Source organism: Urocampus carinirostris, chromosome 8 (assembly GCF_059441175.1).
Source record: "Urocampus carinirostris isolate Australia breed hairy pipefish chromosome 8, RoL_Ucar_1.0, whole genome shotgun sequence".
NCBI classification, from domain to species: domain Eukaryota; kingdom Metazoa; phylum Chordata; class Actinopteri; order Syngnathiformes; family Syngnathidae; genus Urocampus; species Urocampus carinirostris.
The window spans coordinates 11,035,200-11,051,276 of NC_142356.1; the positions used below are offsets into that span (position 1 = coordinate 11,035,200).

The 16,077-nt window shown below is 38.4% G+C and overlaps 1 protein-coding gene across 1 annotated transcript in view; it reads left to right on the plus strand.

The window, feature by feature from the left end:
• LOC148360706 (regulating synaptic membrane exocytosis protein 1-like) overlaps positions 1 to 16,077 on the plus strand; it is a 122,221-nt gene that overhangs the window by 41,023 nt on the left and 65,121 nt on the right. Inside the window, exons 4-7 of the mRNA XM_088341603.1 lie at positions 5,188 to 5,483; positions 9,000 to 9,805; positions 14,339 to 14,379; positions 14,919 to 15,029. Of these exons, the coding sequence (XP_088197729.1) occupies positions 5,188 to 5,483; positions 9,000 to 9,805; positions 14,339 to 14,379; positions 14,919 to 15,029 (1,254 nt within the window). The remainder of the gene's footprint in view (positions 1 to 5,187; positions 5,484 to 8,999; positions 9,806 to 14,338; positions 14,380 to 14,918; positions 15,030 to 16,077) is intronic.

Consider the following 16,077-nt stretch of genomic DNA (forward strand, 5'->3'; position numbering starts at 1 on the left):
CTGGGGCGATATCCTGTAAAAATGCTACCATGTGAGTATTTAATGTGTCTGCTTGTGATTTAGAGGATGAGGAATTAAATGTAATGGTTATAACTGTCATATTTTTGATGGTATGCGGTGTAGTAACAGGGTTGGGTAGGGTTACTTTAACTGGATTACTTTCAATGACTTTTGGATTACTCCAATACCAAATATGTTAATAAAAGACAAAAGAAACTAAATATGAGTAAAATGACTACATTTTGTGCAGGCTTGGGGAGGAACGGAATACATGGAACGGCAAAAATGGTGTTGGCAAGCTGTAGATTTATTTTCATTTTGTTTCTGTCGCATTTTATGTTAGTTTTGCCGGAGATCAAAGAGATCAAAGCCAGGAGAGAAAGCTTACCACGTGTTGTGAGTCATCATTCGATTCATATTTAGTTCCTTTTGTCTTTTATTAGAATATTTGGTATTGGAGTAATTTAATTTAAGTTACCCTACCCAACCCTGTGTAGTAATCGGGCAAAATGACGTTTTAAACACATGTAGCATTTTTCTCTTGTGTTTAAAAGGAAATCCTCCACGGCTACATGCCCTTACAAACTGTCGTATTTTCCCTTACAAAATACAAAATAATCTTACACCTTATTTTTTAAAACGTGTTTATTTATGTAGTTTACCATGTAATATCTTACATGTGTTTCGTTTTATCATATCTCTCATCTCATCTCATTAGCTGCACCGCTTATCCTCAGTAGGGTCGCGGGGGTGCTGGAGCCCATCCCAGCAATCATCGGGCAGTGGGCAGGGGACACCCTGAACTGGTTGCCAGCCAATCGCAGGGCACACAGGGACAGACAAGTCGCTCGCTCATTCACACCTAGGGACAATTTGGACCGGCCAATCCACTTGAAATTTTTTGGGGAATGTGGGAGGAAACCGGAGTGCCCGGAGGAAACCCACGCAAGTACGGGGAGAACATACAAACTCCGCAGAGGAAGTCCGGTAGCTGGATTTGAACCCACACAGGAGGTTCCCAATACCTTAGAACTGTGCCGCACATGCGCTAACCGCTGCGCCGCCGTACTGCCCGTTATATCATATATATATATATATATATATATATATATATATATATATATATATATATTGTTAATGAACATTTTGTTGTGAGATCCTGAGTTACTCGACATGAATGAGGTTTAGTATAAAAGAAAAATCAAAAATGAAGTAGCTTGGACGTTCACTGTAGAAGGAAAAAATACATGCAAATATAATTAAGTAGAGTATTACATTATCTTATTCAAATTACGAATTCATTTTCTGCATTAAATTATTGTTTGTAATATACTAATTAAAGGGATCACCACAAACCTGTCTTTTTTTCATTTTCTCCTTTTATACTTCCTATTTTTCTTAACTTCTTTATAATATAATAATAATAATAATAATAATTTCCTTGTATTGTCATTCTGTGTAACAATGTACACAGAACGAAATGTCGATTGCACCTGACTCGTTGTAGCGAGCCGATGCAGCCGCAGCCAACAGAGGGCGCCGCCGACCACTTTTTAAGTCTTAGGAATGACTCGGCTGGGGCGCGAACCACCGACCTCCCAGTCTCAAAGCGGGCGCCTTACCATCTAGGCTACTGAGCTGGTCATGTAACGGGTGTAATAATAACTTTTGTTTTATTGAAATTCCTGCTGAAATATGTTGTATAGTTTTTGTGTCGAGTCCAACAGTGCCACCTGCTGGTATGGGGTAAGGTTTGGTTTGGCTTTTGACATGTGACCGGAAGGCGGGGTTTGTTGGCAGTCTAACGGCGAAAAAAAAAGTTAATTTTAAACAATAAATCCAAACAGCTTGACAACATCAATCACATAGGAGGTCGCTGGTTCGCGCCTCGACCGAGACATACCTAATTGGTATAATAGCGGCGCCCTCTGGCTGCGGCTGCATCGACTCGCTACAACGGGTCAGATGTATCGACATTTCGTTCTGTGTACATTGTTACAAAGAATGACAATACAAAGGAAATTATTATTATTATTATTATTATTACTGGGCATGTTGAGAGATTTGTCAGCTGTGGTTATAATGTTTAAATGTAACTTTTTGCGGAGCACCAAAAGATCGTGTCTTACCGTTGGCAGCTCGTTGTAGACTGCCAAAAACCCCCACCTTCCTGTCGCAACGTCTAAAGCCAAACCAAACCTTACCACATACCAGCAGGTGGTACTGTTGGACTCATCATTCCAGGACACATATACAGAAACTATACAACATATTTCAGCAGGAATTTCAATAAAACAAAAGTTATTATTACACCTGTTACATTTATACAACATAATAATTCATAATATAAAGCATCAAAGCAAGTGAGCCGTTTGAGAGTCGTCTCTCTTTAATGAGTTGAGCCGAAAAGCCGGTTCTCTAAAAAGAGACGGACTTCCTTTCACCACATCAAACCGCTCGCCTCGTTTGCAACGGAAAAAAAACGATACCGAGAGAGAGGCTACCGCGGCAAACTCTTTTGACTTAATTGATTTGCCGTTTCGTGATAGTCGGTGTATACCGGATGGTACCCATCATTGACAAATTTTCGTTTTTCCGTACAGATTTTCTTGTACGTCGTACACGTCTTGAAATGCATGATAAACGTACTTTGTATGGCAAAACCGTACAGGTTGACAGGTATGCGATTTCCCAGGCAGATTGCAATTCCACCAGATTTCTAAAAAAGGGACGCCAAATGTCCACTCTATTGGATAACGCTAAGTCTCATAACTTAAAAGGAACTAAATTTGTTTTTTATTAATTTGCGGGTCAATCATTTGACAATGAATTACTAAAACGGTCAAAAACACACACATAGACTGATAAAAACACAACTGAGTTTCTTCAATATGGAGTCCTAACGGATTTTCTGGAGTGTAGCAATCAGGGTTTGTACGGGTGCTTGAAATCCTTGAAGATGCTTGAATTTGGTAAAGTGCTTGTAAATGCTTCGAATTGTTGCCATGCTCCCCAACATGTCTTCTTAAATATAACACAGATACTGCTCTCTGGGGTCTTCGCTCTGCTGTTACATTTTTTCCCCCTCTCGTGATCAACGGCAGCTGGTTTTAGTTTGTATGACATTGTTCTTCCATGCGTTATCTCCTCTTACAGGTCGCTCCCAATAAGACAGTTGCATGCTATACCTAAACAGGACACTATGAAATGTGTAGTAAATTAATTATATATCCATCCTGGACATTTATCATGAGCCATGCAAAAAATTAAGGTAGCAATTCCCCTTGTTAAATTGTGATGGGAAGAACTTCCTGCAATTGAAAATGTAAGCTACATGTTACTAGCATTTTTACACAAAAACTGTATGGGGAGAGCATTGTCTCAAAAACAATATATTCGCCATTTCCTCATGATCTAAAAATCATATGTGTGGATAAATGCAGATGCAGGGTTAAAACAATATATGTAAATCCTAGCTATATTTGTGGCTCTGCAAAATAGATTTTTCCTATTAATGGTGCTTGAAGTAGGAGCCAGCTACCCAGTAATGGAGATCTGGCAAATCGAAATCACGTCAACCTTGTCAATAATTTGCAGTCTATTGGTTTGACGATAAATGATGAATTCTTTCAAAACACGCTCATATCGATTGATTAAAAACACAAATGAATTTATTCAAACTGGAGCCGGTGATCAAAATATTTCAACGAGACGGAGATTGGAATATTATTGATTTTCTTAAGTGTTGGAAAAGGTATTGTGTGTATTGAGGAAGATGAAAATAGCTAAGGAATAAGGTAAAATAAGCATATATTTTATACAGCGTGTTTGAGACGTTTGACCCAGAGTTGGGGGGTTGTACAAGTAGCAATAGCCTCAGTGTACATATGTCATTACAATTAAAATGGAGTACCTCTATAATGTGTTGTCCCACCAATATTGACGTGATCATAATGAAAATCTTTATGTAAATACTTGCATTCACTGTTGAAAAGACTGCTTTACATCGTTAGCTTCTAGAGCAGGGTCTCTCTCTGGGCTGGATCCAGACTTTCTGTCCTCAGGTGAGCCGGATCAGCTAAAGAATGTCAACTCTAAATCTTTTAGCTTTGTTTACCACTAGTCTGCTTTATAATTCAGCCTACATTAGTAACCTACCCTACATATTAAAATGACAAATGACAAGGGATCTTATCTAACACACAACACATTTACATACTAACCAACACTTTACATGAGACTACCGATTTTCACCTAAACAATCTAAACAACAAAATCTTGACTCGGATCGCATTAGATTTTCGTTTTGGCAAAAGATTGCCACATAGGGTTTTAAGCAATGACATTTTTTTTTTCATTCTGGGGATTGTGTTACGCAAACTCGAGTTTGTGATATAATCTACGACTTTTTAATATTAAAAGTAGGCATGTATGTCACGGAGTGGAGTGGAAGGGGGGTGACCAGACCAGAACGGAGGCAGGAGGCAGGAAGGGAGAACTCAATTGCGTGACGATCCAAAACTTTTATTTACCAAAAATAAAAGTTGTCCATAACTCAGGGACAAGACAGAACAAACAGGTTTTAACAAAACGTGCAAACACAGGCTTCTTCCAACTCAACAAAACAGGACAAGGCATAACAGAACGGACAATGTGTATATAATGAGCCAGCACCCGCAAAGCCCACAATCCAGCCTTAAATAGCAGACACGCGATTAGTTGAACTGCTTCAGCTGGTGCCCAGGGGGCGGGGCAGACCGGTCGCCAAGGCGACCATGACAATGTATGCTTTTATTCACATACAATATGGAAGAAAACATTTATGTCTGGCATCGAATGTGTTTACTGGTTTATTTTGACAGTTGAGTGAATGCAGTATTACACCTGAACCAACTCACCAACCATACAAACTCAACATGGCCCTCTAGTGGCCATAACTGTTGATAGAAATCACATACTCGGGGATTTATGGCAGGCCTGACTAAATCATTCAACAGGCCGGATCCCCGGGCCTTATGTTTTACATGCCTGCTCTAAAGTCTCAACTGCCTGCCCTCACAAATTCATAAACCAATCTTAATTAACAGTTTATCAACTACAAAAATAGAAATTGATACTTATTGAAATAAATATGTTCTTGTTTATCAAAGTAACCCCTCAAAATGTTTTTGCTTTTAACCTCTACAGGTAATGTGGGTATGCAACCTGTGCCGTAAGCAGCAAGAGATTCTCACCAAATCAGGAGAATGGTTTTCAGAGTCAGGGGTGCGGCCTGGGAACCAGGGCTCAGCCTTTAATGACCAGGCCAAAGTGACCCAAAGGGACAGGATGCTACTCCGCTCCAAGTCTCAAGTCACGTCCTCTACAGTTAACAGCAATACTGAGCTGCCACATAGAACGCAGGGGACCGCTGGTGGTCCTTCTGCAAAGGGTCCTGACGCTATGCCTGGTTCTCGCTCCCAAAGTGTACCGCCTCGAGAAAAGTAAGATGATTTCTCCTAACAGTATTATGTACTTTCCTCGCACTCTCATATTTCAACCGCAAAACACGATTGTTCCAGATAAGAACACTTGCCGTAAATTCCGGACTACAAAACGCACCTCATTGAAAGCTGCATGCTGAAATATCGAACAAAAACTCAGTCTTGTACGAGATGCACCGGATTTTAAAGCCAACGGCTTAAATTGCCCGTTTTCAGTCCTGTTCCAAATTGTTAGGCACATGTTTATGGATCATTTGACCATTCAAAGACAAGCACATATGTACTATTACCCCTAAAGAAACTGTGAATGAGAGCTGTGTCTCGTAAAATGTAAGCTCAATATTTCTAAACGATAGCGCAGGGCAACCATACTGTGGAGAGTCGTGCCTAATAGCAACCCAGATGTGGTCTTTGTGCTGTTGTCTTTGGTGGTGACTGCGGTGACAGACCAAATTGCATTCGCTTGTCATTGTCCCTCGAAGATTAAAGGAAAGTCCAACAACCTGACAATGATGCCATTCCAGAAAGAGAAGTGTAGCGTGTTTTTTACAGATCACTTCCGTCCGCTGTTCAATTTGGATGTATAAATTGAGGACTTGATTTGTGGATTAAAAAGTTGAAATATCGTGAGTATGTTATAACTATTGAATAAAGTACTGTTCTGCCAAACCACCCGTTTTGCTCCTGATATGCATTATATGAATAATGTTGGCAACAACTTTGACTAATTTATCTCAATGGGTTTCCAGACGACTCTGCAATGTTTTGTATTTAGAACACATGCATTGTGGGAAAAGCACCAAGCCGTTCTCTTCTGTGCCGCTACGAAAAAAAGGCGCGCCATATTTAAAGCTGCGGTGTTTCAAAATGTATACATCCCAATTAAACAGGAGGTGAAGTTATCTATCAAAACCGCTAAAACATCTTTTTCAGTATCGTCAACGTAAATAAAGAATGATAACAAGCTAATGCAATTTGATTCATTAGTGTGGTAACCACTAATGACAACAACACAAAAATACATGTATGTTTTGCAGTCTGGCACTATTCTCCACAGTACGGTTGCCTTAGTGCTGTCAACTAGAAACACAGGGCTGACATTAGTCCGACCTGTACATTATTTTAGCTGGAAATTAAAGAAAGCCCTCATTTGCAGTTTCTTGGCGCAATAGTAAATATGTGCTTCTCTTTGTAATCATCATCTTGAACGGTCGCTTGATCTGAAAACACGTGACGTAAACAACTTACAGCAGAACTGAAAACGGCGTCCTTTGTCCGGGGCCTGTCTCTGGTGGTGTTCTGGGGCCAAAAGTTTGGCCAAGATGTGAGCTGTGCTTAAAATGTACGAAATGGACGTGAATTAATTCAATTTTATGGCTGTTGAATTTAAATTTAAATCAGGTAAGTCTTGTACAAAGACCAAATTGAGTTTCTCTCCTAAATTTTAACATGCATCTTTTAATCTGGTGTGTTCTGTAGTCTGTAATTGAATGAATGAATGAAAACTTTATTTCGAACATAAAAATAAAAACAGGACAAAAACAATGAGTCAACAACGAAATAATGTCACACAACATGTTCGAAAAGGGGTAGTCAGAAGCAGATGCATATTTTTCCTACCCCTTTATCTTCCCTATTAAATACATTTTATTGATAGCTCCTCTTGTGTCCAATACAACAAAATCTCATGGATATACTTATTACATAGGTCAGATATCAATAATTATAATAGTTACAATAATCACATATTTTATACACTAATCTTCGCAATACCCATCCCTCAACGTCATAATGCGCATAATGTCACTGCGGCACCAGTGATAATATCAATAAAAATAAACACAATACTTATAACAGTTCTGATGTGATAATAGCACAATAACAACAAGTTAGCCATAGTTTGAAGTGCAGTATTTCAGTCTCCGTCATATCCCATTTTCTTCATCTCTGTATTTCGCCAGTAATGCTTTTTTGTATTTAAATTTGAACACATGGATATTTGGACATTGTTTGATTTCATTTTGCAAATTATTCCAAAGTCTGACTCCACACACAGACACACACATACTTCTCCTGGTGGTTCTCACCTTTGGGATTTTGAATACACCACAGCCCCTCAAGTTATAATTTCCCTCTTTCCGAGTGAATAATCTTTGTATGTTTTCTGGCACTATGTTTTTGTTGACCTTAAATAACAGTTGTGAAGTGAAAAATTGTATCAAATCATCCAATTTCAATAAATTGGACTGCATGAATAAAATATTGGTATGATCCCGATATCCTACCCTGTGTATGGTTCTTATTGCACGTTTTTGAAGGATAAAAAGGGGCTGTAGTGAACTTTTGTAAATATTGCCCCAGACTTCTGCACCATATGTTAAATATGGCAGAACGAGAGAACAATATAATAAATACAATGCATTATAATGTAAAAGAACTTTGGTTTTATTAATTATTGAAATGCTTTTAGATACCTTTGTTTGTATGTGTCTGATGTGTGTTTTCCAACTTAATTTATTGTCTATTATGACCCCTAAAAACTTAATTTCTGATACAATGTCTATTGTGACACCATCCATTTTTACTTCTAAATCTTGATTTGCCTTACGATTACCAAATAATATTACTTTGGTTTTATTTAAATTTAAAGATAATTTATTTATATCCATCCATATTTTTAGGTTAATTAGTTCACGATTAATACAGGTTACCAAATCCATATAGTTATCATTTGAATAGAAAATGTTAGTGTCGTCTGCAAATACTACTATTTTCAATAGTTTTGAAACATTAAAAATATCGTTAATATATAAATTAAATAGCTTTGGTCCCAGGATAGAACCCTGTGGTACTCCACAACAGATGTCCAAATATTCAGATGAAAACTCTCCCATTTTTACATATATTGTTGCTGATCTGTTTGCTCTAAAACCATATTGACTTTCATTAATCAATTTATGTTTATCTACAAATTGTTCTAGTCTATTATTGTAAAGTCTCTCTAATATTTTAGAGAACTGAGGAAGCAGAGATACCGGTCTATAGTTTGTAAAAATGTGCTTGTTCCCATTTTTGTATATTGGTATAACTTTTGCTATTTTCATTTGATTTGGAAATGTGCCTGTTAGAAATGATGGATTACAGATGTAGGTCAATGGTTTCACAATGCTGTTTATAATTTGATTAATTAGTACCATATCGATGTCAAAACAATCCATAGACGTTTTGTTTTTACAGTTGTTTACCACGTCTAAGATTTCTGATTCCGTAACCCCAGATAAAAACATGGTCTTGGAGTTCATTTTTATTAGTGACTCAAATTGTTTACCACTGCACTCTGGGATATTTGCAGCGAGCTCTGGTCCAACATTTACAAAATAATTAATTAATTAATTAGTTTATGGTAATTTAAAAAGATACTTTACTTAGAAAAAAAAACAAAGTTCCTTACAAAAAAATCCTTTTTCTTGCAGTGTATGCCTTATCACCATACTGTTTTATCAATTTCTCATCTAGAAAAAGGCCTGTTTCCTACCACGAACAAAACGGTAAGGGAGTCCAAGTACGAGGCACTGGCCGCAGGTCTCCCGGAAAGTTGACTTCCCAGTCATCATTGGATGAGAGGGTAAGCCCTGGGGACCGACGAGAAAGACATCCCAGAGACGTTCACAGACTAGAAAAGATCCATTCTCAGGACTACGACGACGGGGAGGACCACTTGGGTCATTTAGAAAGAAATCGTAGACGTCCAGAAGATGACGAGCAGAGGGAACGGCAGCGACGAGAAGAGGAGTTCCAGAACCGCTATCGTAGTGACCCGAACCTTGCTCGATACCCCGTGAAGCCACAGAAGGAGGAACAGGAGATGCGTATGCACGCCAAGGTGTCCAAGGTCCGCCATGAACGAAGACACAGCGATCTCGCAATCAATGAAGTCGGACTAGGACCGGGTGAAGGCTGTGAAACGCAGGTGTCCGGAAACCACCTGAGCAAGAGAGGAACCCGCAAAGCACAGTCACAAAACTACCCGCCGTACTCTGTGGAAAGGACCGTGGGGGAACCAGGTGGGGATAAGAAAAGCACCTTTGAGGCGGGTGTAACCAACACGGGTAGGGATAAAAGTGGGGACAACCTGTTGAGGAAGGAATCCCAGAGTTTGGAACAGTCGGAACCTTTGCAACCGCCCCCTTCTCGGTTGGTCAAGAGTAAACGCGGAATAAACAAGAGGCAGATGTCCATCAGCAGCTCAGAGGAGGAGGGCGGCTCCACACCCGAGTACACCAGCTGTGAGGACGTGGACATGGAAAGCGTCAGCGAGAAAGGTCAGTCTTACCGCACTCACGCTATCTGAAAATATCGGAATTCGTTGCCTTTTTTTTGCCTTTTTTGCCGTGTTCCCACAAGCTCGAAGTATTATTGACAGTACTAATGACGATCAATTTCCAGTCTTGTTTTAGAAACCAAAACTCTGTTTTGTTGAAGCGGCTTTTACCAAGCTCACACGCTCAACCATAATCTTGCAATCTCTCCTCTCTCTCCCTCTCTCTCACATTCTCTCTCTCAATCACTCTCTCACGCATGTAAAAATGTCTGATTTATTGAATTCTCATAGTCTATGAATTCTCATAGAGGTTATGCCAGTGTCCAATGCTGTGTGCCAACAAAGTATTAAAGCCAAACTAAAATATTTCAATTAGGTTCAAGTTTTATTTATTACGCTCACTTTATACACCCGAACAAGAACATGTTATTTCACCACGTTTTAGATTTCATTCTGGAGCAATGTTCCCTGTAATTTTCCACGGGTCTGAGCGTTCACGCAAAGTCGGTGAGCAACGCTTGAAACAACAGTGAGCAACCATAATCCCAAGTGTGGCAAGACAATTAATTATAAAACATGTCCAAAACTTGACATCAAGTTGCATTTTGCTGAGTTTCCGGCAATGCAAAATTATTTTTTTCTTTTGAATGAATTGACTCATGTACTATTGCAAAGGTTGTACGGCCGACAAACGTTGTTTGTTCTTCAATTCTTCACAAGATATCCATTTCTTTTTATTTCCTGATATATTTTGTCGCATAATATTAACATTTTGGGGGGCTTATTTAGTCGGTTGCAAGATACAGAACTGTACTTAATCACATTTTTAGTGGAAGTACAATGTTGGCAACAAGATTCACTTGATATCATTGGAAATTATTTGAATGCAACACAAACTTTTTTTATTTTTTCTGTGTTTTTTTCTACTTTTTTTTTTAATTCCTTTAAAAAAAAAACCTCATTGTGTTTATTTTTTCCGAGCTGAAACTTTTTCTTTTTGTTCTCTGTTTACTTTTTTCCTACATTTCTTTCTTTTCTTTTTTTCTAGCTTTTTTCTAAATTTTCCTTCTTTTTTTCTCTTCCTTTTGTTTCTTTTTTTCTCAGCTTTTCACTACTTTTTCATTTTGGTATTTTTTTCTTTTTTGTTATATTCCCCCCTTCCTTTAAATCATGCTGTGCATAATTTGGCCATGTTGGGATTAAAGAAGCAAAAACAACCTGAAAAGCCGTTTAGGACCCGAAAGAGCCGGTTCCTTTTAGTGAGCCGAGCCGAAGAAGCCGGTTCTTGACCAACTCTAATAATAATAATAATAATAATAATAATTTCCTTTGTATTGTCATTCTTTGTAACAATGTACACAGAACGAAATGTCGATACACCTGACCCGTTGTAGCGAGCCGATGTAGCCGCAGCCAACAGAGGGCGCCGCCATTTTACCAATGTTATAAGTCTTAGGTATGACTCGGCCGAGACGCGAACCAGCGAACTCCCAGTCTCAAAGCGGGCGCCCTACCATCTAGGCTACTGAGCTGGTACTAACTTTACTCAACTTCGTTCTACTCTGACTCGACTTCAAAATACCGCATTTAGGACACAACGTCAGGTGTATTTTTACCTTCATGCACTGTAACTTTGACTTAAGTCGCTTCTTAAATAGTAATTTTGAGCCCTCATTTTTGTGCGCCGGCTAGATTTTCTTGTGCGCAGAGAATGTGCGAGCAGTGCGCAATTGCGCGCGCGCAGCTTAGAGGGAACACTGTTCTGCAGTATAATAAGAGATACCCAGTAATTAGTTTTGATTGCACTGCACAGTACATCTAGTTGTCAAGTAATAAACTCTGTCTTTTTAAAATGAGAAAACTGATCAGTTATTTGCTATAAGATGTTTCTTTTTTACTAAAAACACGAGAACTTGGGGAAGTTTTTTTTTATTTGCAGTGTATTATTCTTGAAGGGACAGTGTACATTATTTGGTACTTCCTAGTGATAAAAACACCTTAATTCGTAAAAAACAATGGTAAATGGTCTGCATTTATATAGCGCTTTTCAAGTCAATGAAGACCTCCCAAAGCGCTTTACAATGTGCTTACCCATTCACACACACACTCACACACCGATAGCGGCCATGCAGCAACAACCAAAATTTCAAATATATGCATTTTCATAAAAACACTTTTCAAGAAATGTGCATGTATTTGACGTAACATCAGGCTCACCCTGAGGAAGCTGACATTACAGTCGGCCATCTTGCTTCTAAGGGTACCCAAAAAAACCAAAAACCTCAGGAAATATCAAACAAAAAAATAAATGGAAAGATGGTGTAGTAAGAAAACGTGGGAAGATTTTTTTTTTTATTTGCAGTGTATTATCCTTAAAGGGACAGTGTACATTATTTGGTACTTCCTTGTAAAAAAAAAACCCTTCATTCGTTAAAAACAACAACCATGATTTAAAATGTAAGCAAAAATACATGCATTTTCATAAAGAACACTTTTCAAGAAATGTGCATGTATTTGACGTAACATCAGGCTCACCTTGAGGAAGCTGACATTACAGTCGGCCATTTTGCTTCGAAGGGTACCCGAAAAACCAAAAACCTCGGGAAATGTCAGGCAAAAAAATTAATAGAAAGAAGGTGTAGTTTGGTCACTTTGAGTCTCCAGAGTTCTTCCTTGTGCAAGACAGTCAAATAATACACACGGTCCCTTTAAAGCTAGCAAAGTTATCTTCCGATTTATATAAGACAAATTGACTTGATTTCTTATTCTTATTCTTATAACTAGAACTAAACAAGATTATGGTATGAATAAAAATAATACTTCAAATCTGCATAATTTTATGATCTGTGTTTTAGTTTCTGGATCCCCTTATACAATTTTTGATGGTCATAAAAAGTTATGTGAAAACTGTATTACAATAAAAAAAATCCTGAATGTTTCTTTGTGTTGTAGTGTGAAAACGTAGATAGGTAAATAATCGCACGCTTCTGCTCCTTCTCGGACAGAGCTCCTTTATTTGGCGAGACCCTGTGATTTAGGCCAGCAGGTTTATGGAATTAGGTCAGTGTTTCTATTGCTTTGTAATGCTTGACAAACCGCCAGAAGCAGAAATTAAAGTCAAGGCACTATAATATGATGTCAAATCTTGCTACTGTTTGATTAAAAGGAATATTTAGCAGCTCACACCTATGCAAGCCATATTTAACTGTGCTCGGCAGCAAGTCAAGTAAAGTCGTGTTTATTTGTATAGCCCCTAATCACAAAGAGTCTCAAAGGGCTGCACAGACCACAGATTATTGCAAACCACAGACTAATTATTACACCATCCCCTGATCTAAAACCTACATGAGGGCAAGGAAAAACTCGAAAACCTCAACAGGAGGAAAATGAAGAAACCATGATAAGGGACCGCAAATGGAGGACCAGGCTGCAATGGATGTTGCAATAACAAATAATACACAGATACTGTCAACATAAAATATAGGTCATTGATATGCTATAGAATAGAAGTGTGTTTTAAGCCTAGATTTAAACAGTTCCACTGAGGTTGCAGATCGAATGTCAGGGGGAAAGAGCATTCCACAGCACTGGGGCCCGAATGGAGAACGCTCTCGAACCAGCGGATCTCTTCTTGGCTCTTGGGATCACTAGTAGACCAGCATTTTCAGAGCGAAGTCTCCGAACCGGAACATAGGGCGTAATTAAATCTGAAAGATTTGGGGGAGCAAGTCCATGCATGATTTTGTATACTACCAACAGAACCTTAAAATCACATCTTAAGCTAACAATGCAGGTTAGCATTTAGGAGATCAGTTCATTGGACGCAATAAAGCAAAGTCTGATCCAAGACAATACACTCACTAGTGACAGTGGTTAAAAATGTGTTATAACCTTGAGATATGTATTGGTACAATAAACGTCATGACTTGTACAATAATAATAAACACTCATTTGAGTGTATCATGTTCTTTAAATTCCAGTTCTTTATAGCTAGCCACTCCTTGCACATCTGTTTCTCTGCACTATTGTACTTACAGCGTTATTGTTAGTGTTATTGTTACTGTTTACCTGACTTGTTTACCTGACTGCCGATTTGGCACATCTGGTTAGCTGCTCCTCTTGCACTATTTGCGCTACTGTAAAATACTATACATAGCCATAATTATTTAGTATATTATTAGTACTCAATACTCCAACTCAATACAACATTTTATTTATATCTGTACATTCAAGGAAACTGTGCGGGTCAGATGTATCGACATTTCGTTCTGTATACACGTGTACTAGAATGACAATAAAGTAGATCTGAATCTGAATCTGAATGTACAGGTCGGACGATATTCTAGAATATACACTGTGCATCGGGGTATCAAACTCAATTTACTTTAGGGCCGCCAGAGCTCGGGTCTTGGGGAAGTTGGGGCTAAATCCTACCCTAAACGTGGCACTGTTTTCAAATATAAATATAGAATGATTTTATACATTCTTGATATGGACAAATGAGCAAATATTTTTATCTTTTTGCCCTGTGCAGGCGACTGGGACTGTCATCCACTCGATCCTACAGTGTGGCACGTAAGTCTCAACGTGATTCGAAGATTAACCGGGAATTCTACTAGATTAATATGTTGATTCAGTTTGGCATATTTCAAGGATAGGGTTAATGAGTGAATGCAATTTGTCGAGAGCAAAACACAACATTTTCCTCGTGTGGCCATAAGAAAACTATTCCATACTTGCTAGTTTGCTGATAAAAGCCATGTGACTTACTCAAGCTAACAACGCTTTTTCCGACTTCCAAACACTCATGAACCACAAGTACAGGTTTTTCTGCTCGACCGAAGTTTTCAATTCATCAAGAACGTCATATATTGCAATGTAGAGTAAGCGTGTGTTAGAGGGAAACATGTAATCTGTCACAAGCTGTAATGGATAGTGGTGACTGAGATTACAGAATGAAAATCCTACCTCTGAACGGTGATTTGAGTGGAAAGATTGCGGTGGTGAATACATGATGAAATAACATCATCACATGCTATCTTCTTTAATGTCGTACTTTTTCTACTGTGCCAGTGAAACAAATCTTGTGACATTACTGTATCTGCTACCTCCAGCATCCTGTAACGTGGCAGCCATCAAAAGAAGGGGATCATCTGATTGGACGCATCACCTTGAGCAAGAGATCGTCCATGCCGCGAGAATCTGGCTCACTACTGGGCTTAAAGGTATGCACAGTGACCGCTGATGAATTGATGGACAGGGTTCGTATAGGTAATTGAAATCCCTAACGATGCTTGAATTTCATGTTGTGTTATCAAGGACTGAATCGTGCTTGCATTTTGGGTGAATTGCTTGTAAATACTTAAAATTGTTTCCATGATTCTCAACAAGTCTGCTTAAAAATGATGCCGACACTGCACTCAGGTGGCTTTGCTTTACCGTTCTTTTTCTTCTTCCCTCATGATTAACAGCAGCTGGCATTAGTTTGTATGGCATTGTCTTGAAGCGTTATTGCCTCCTGTAAGTCCTGTTCAAGAGGACAAGTGCATGTTAAACATTATCAAAGCACTATGAATCTGGACTAGTGCAAGGGTTATATATCAATTATGGTCATTCATTATTGGCCTTGAAAAATATTGTGGTACTGTTTCCCAGTGGTAAATTGTAATAAATGAATAATAATAAAAATATGATCTACTTATTAGCTTCATTTTTACCCAAAACCTATATGGGAAGAGATCTGTCTCAGATATATTTACACACGTACTCTTCAGGTCCACAAATAAAATATAATATATATATTATAAGATCTGAAAATCTTATGTCTTGATGAATGGATGGATGGACTGCTTGATGGATTATTGATCTTTGCATTTCCACACAAATACAATTGATGACATAAAAAATGTGATTAAAAATAGTTCATGGTTTTTGCATAAACTTTAGATATATTTCACCGGGGTATTCCAATTATTTTCTGAGATAACGCATTTTGAAGACAGCATGTCTTGTCTTTTCATCCTAAACTGTGACATCATCGGAGGAACACCAGCACTTGAGCAAGCCAGACTCAATATTGTTTTACGCGTTAATTAGTCCAAGAGATTACGATTCTTTTCAGCAAATTCTTAGTAGTTTTTGTAGAGAATGCTGAGACTTTGTGTCACAGGTAGATAAAGTAATTGCACAGAAAAGGGTGACTAGACAAAAAAGTGTAACAGGCAGAAAAAAAACATGGAAAGCCACCAACATGGGGCTAACTAGGACCTATCA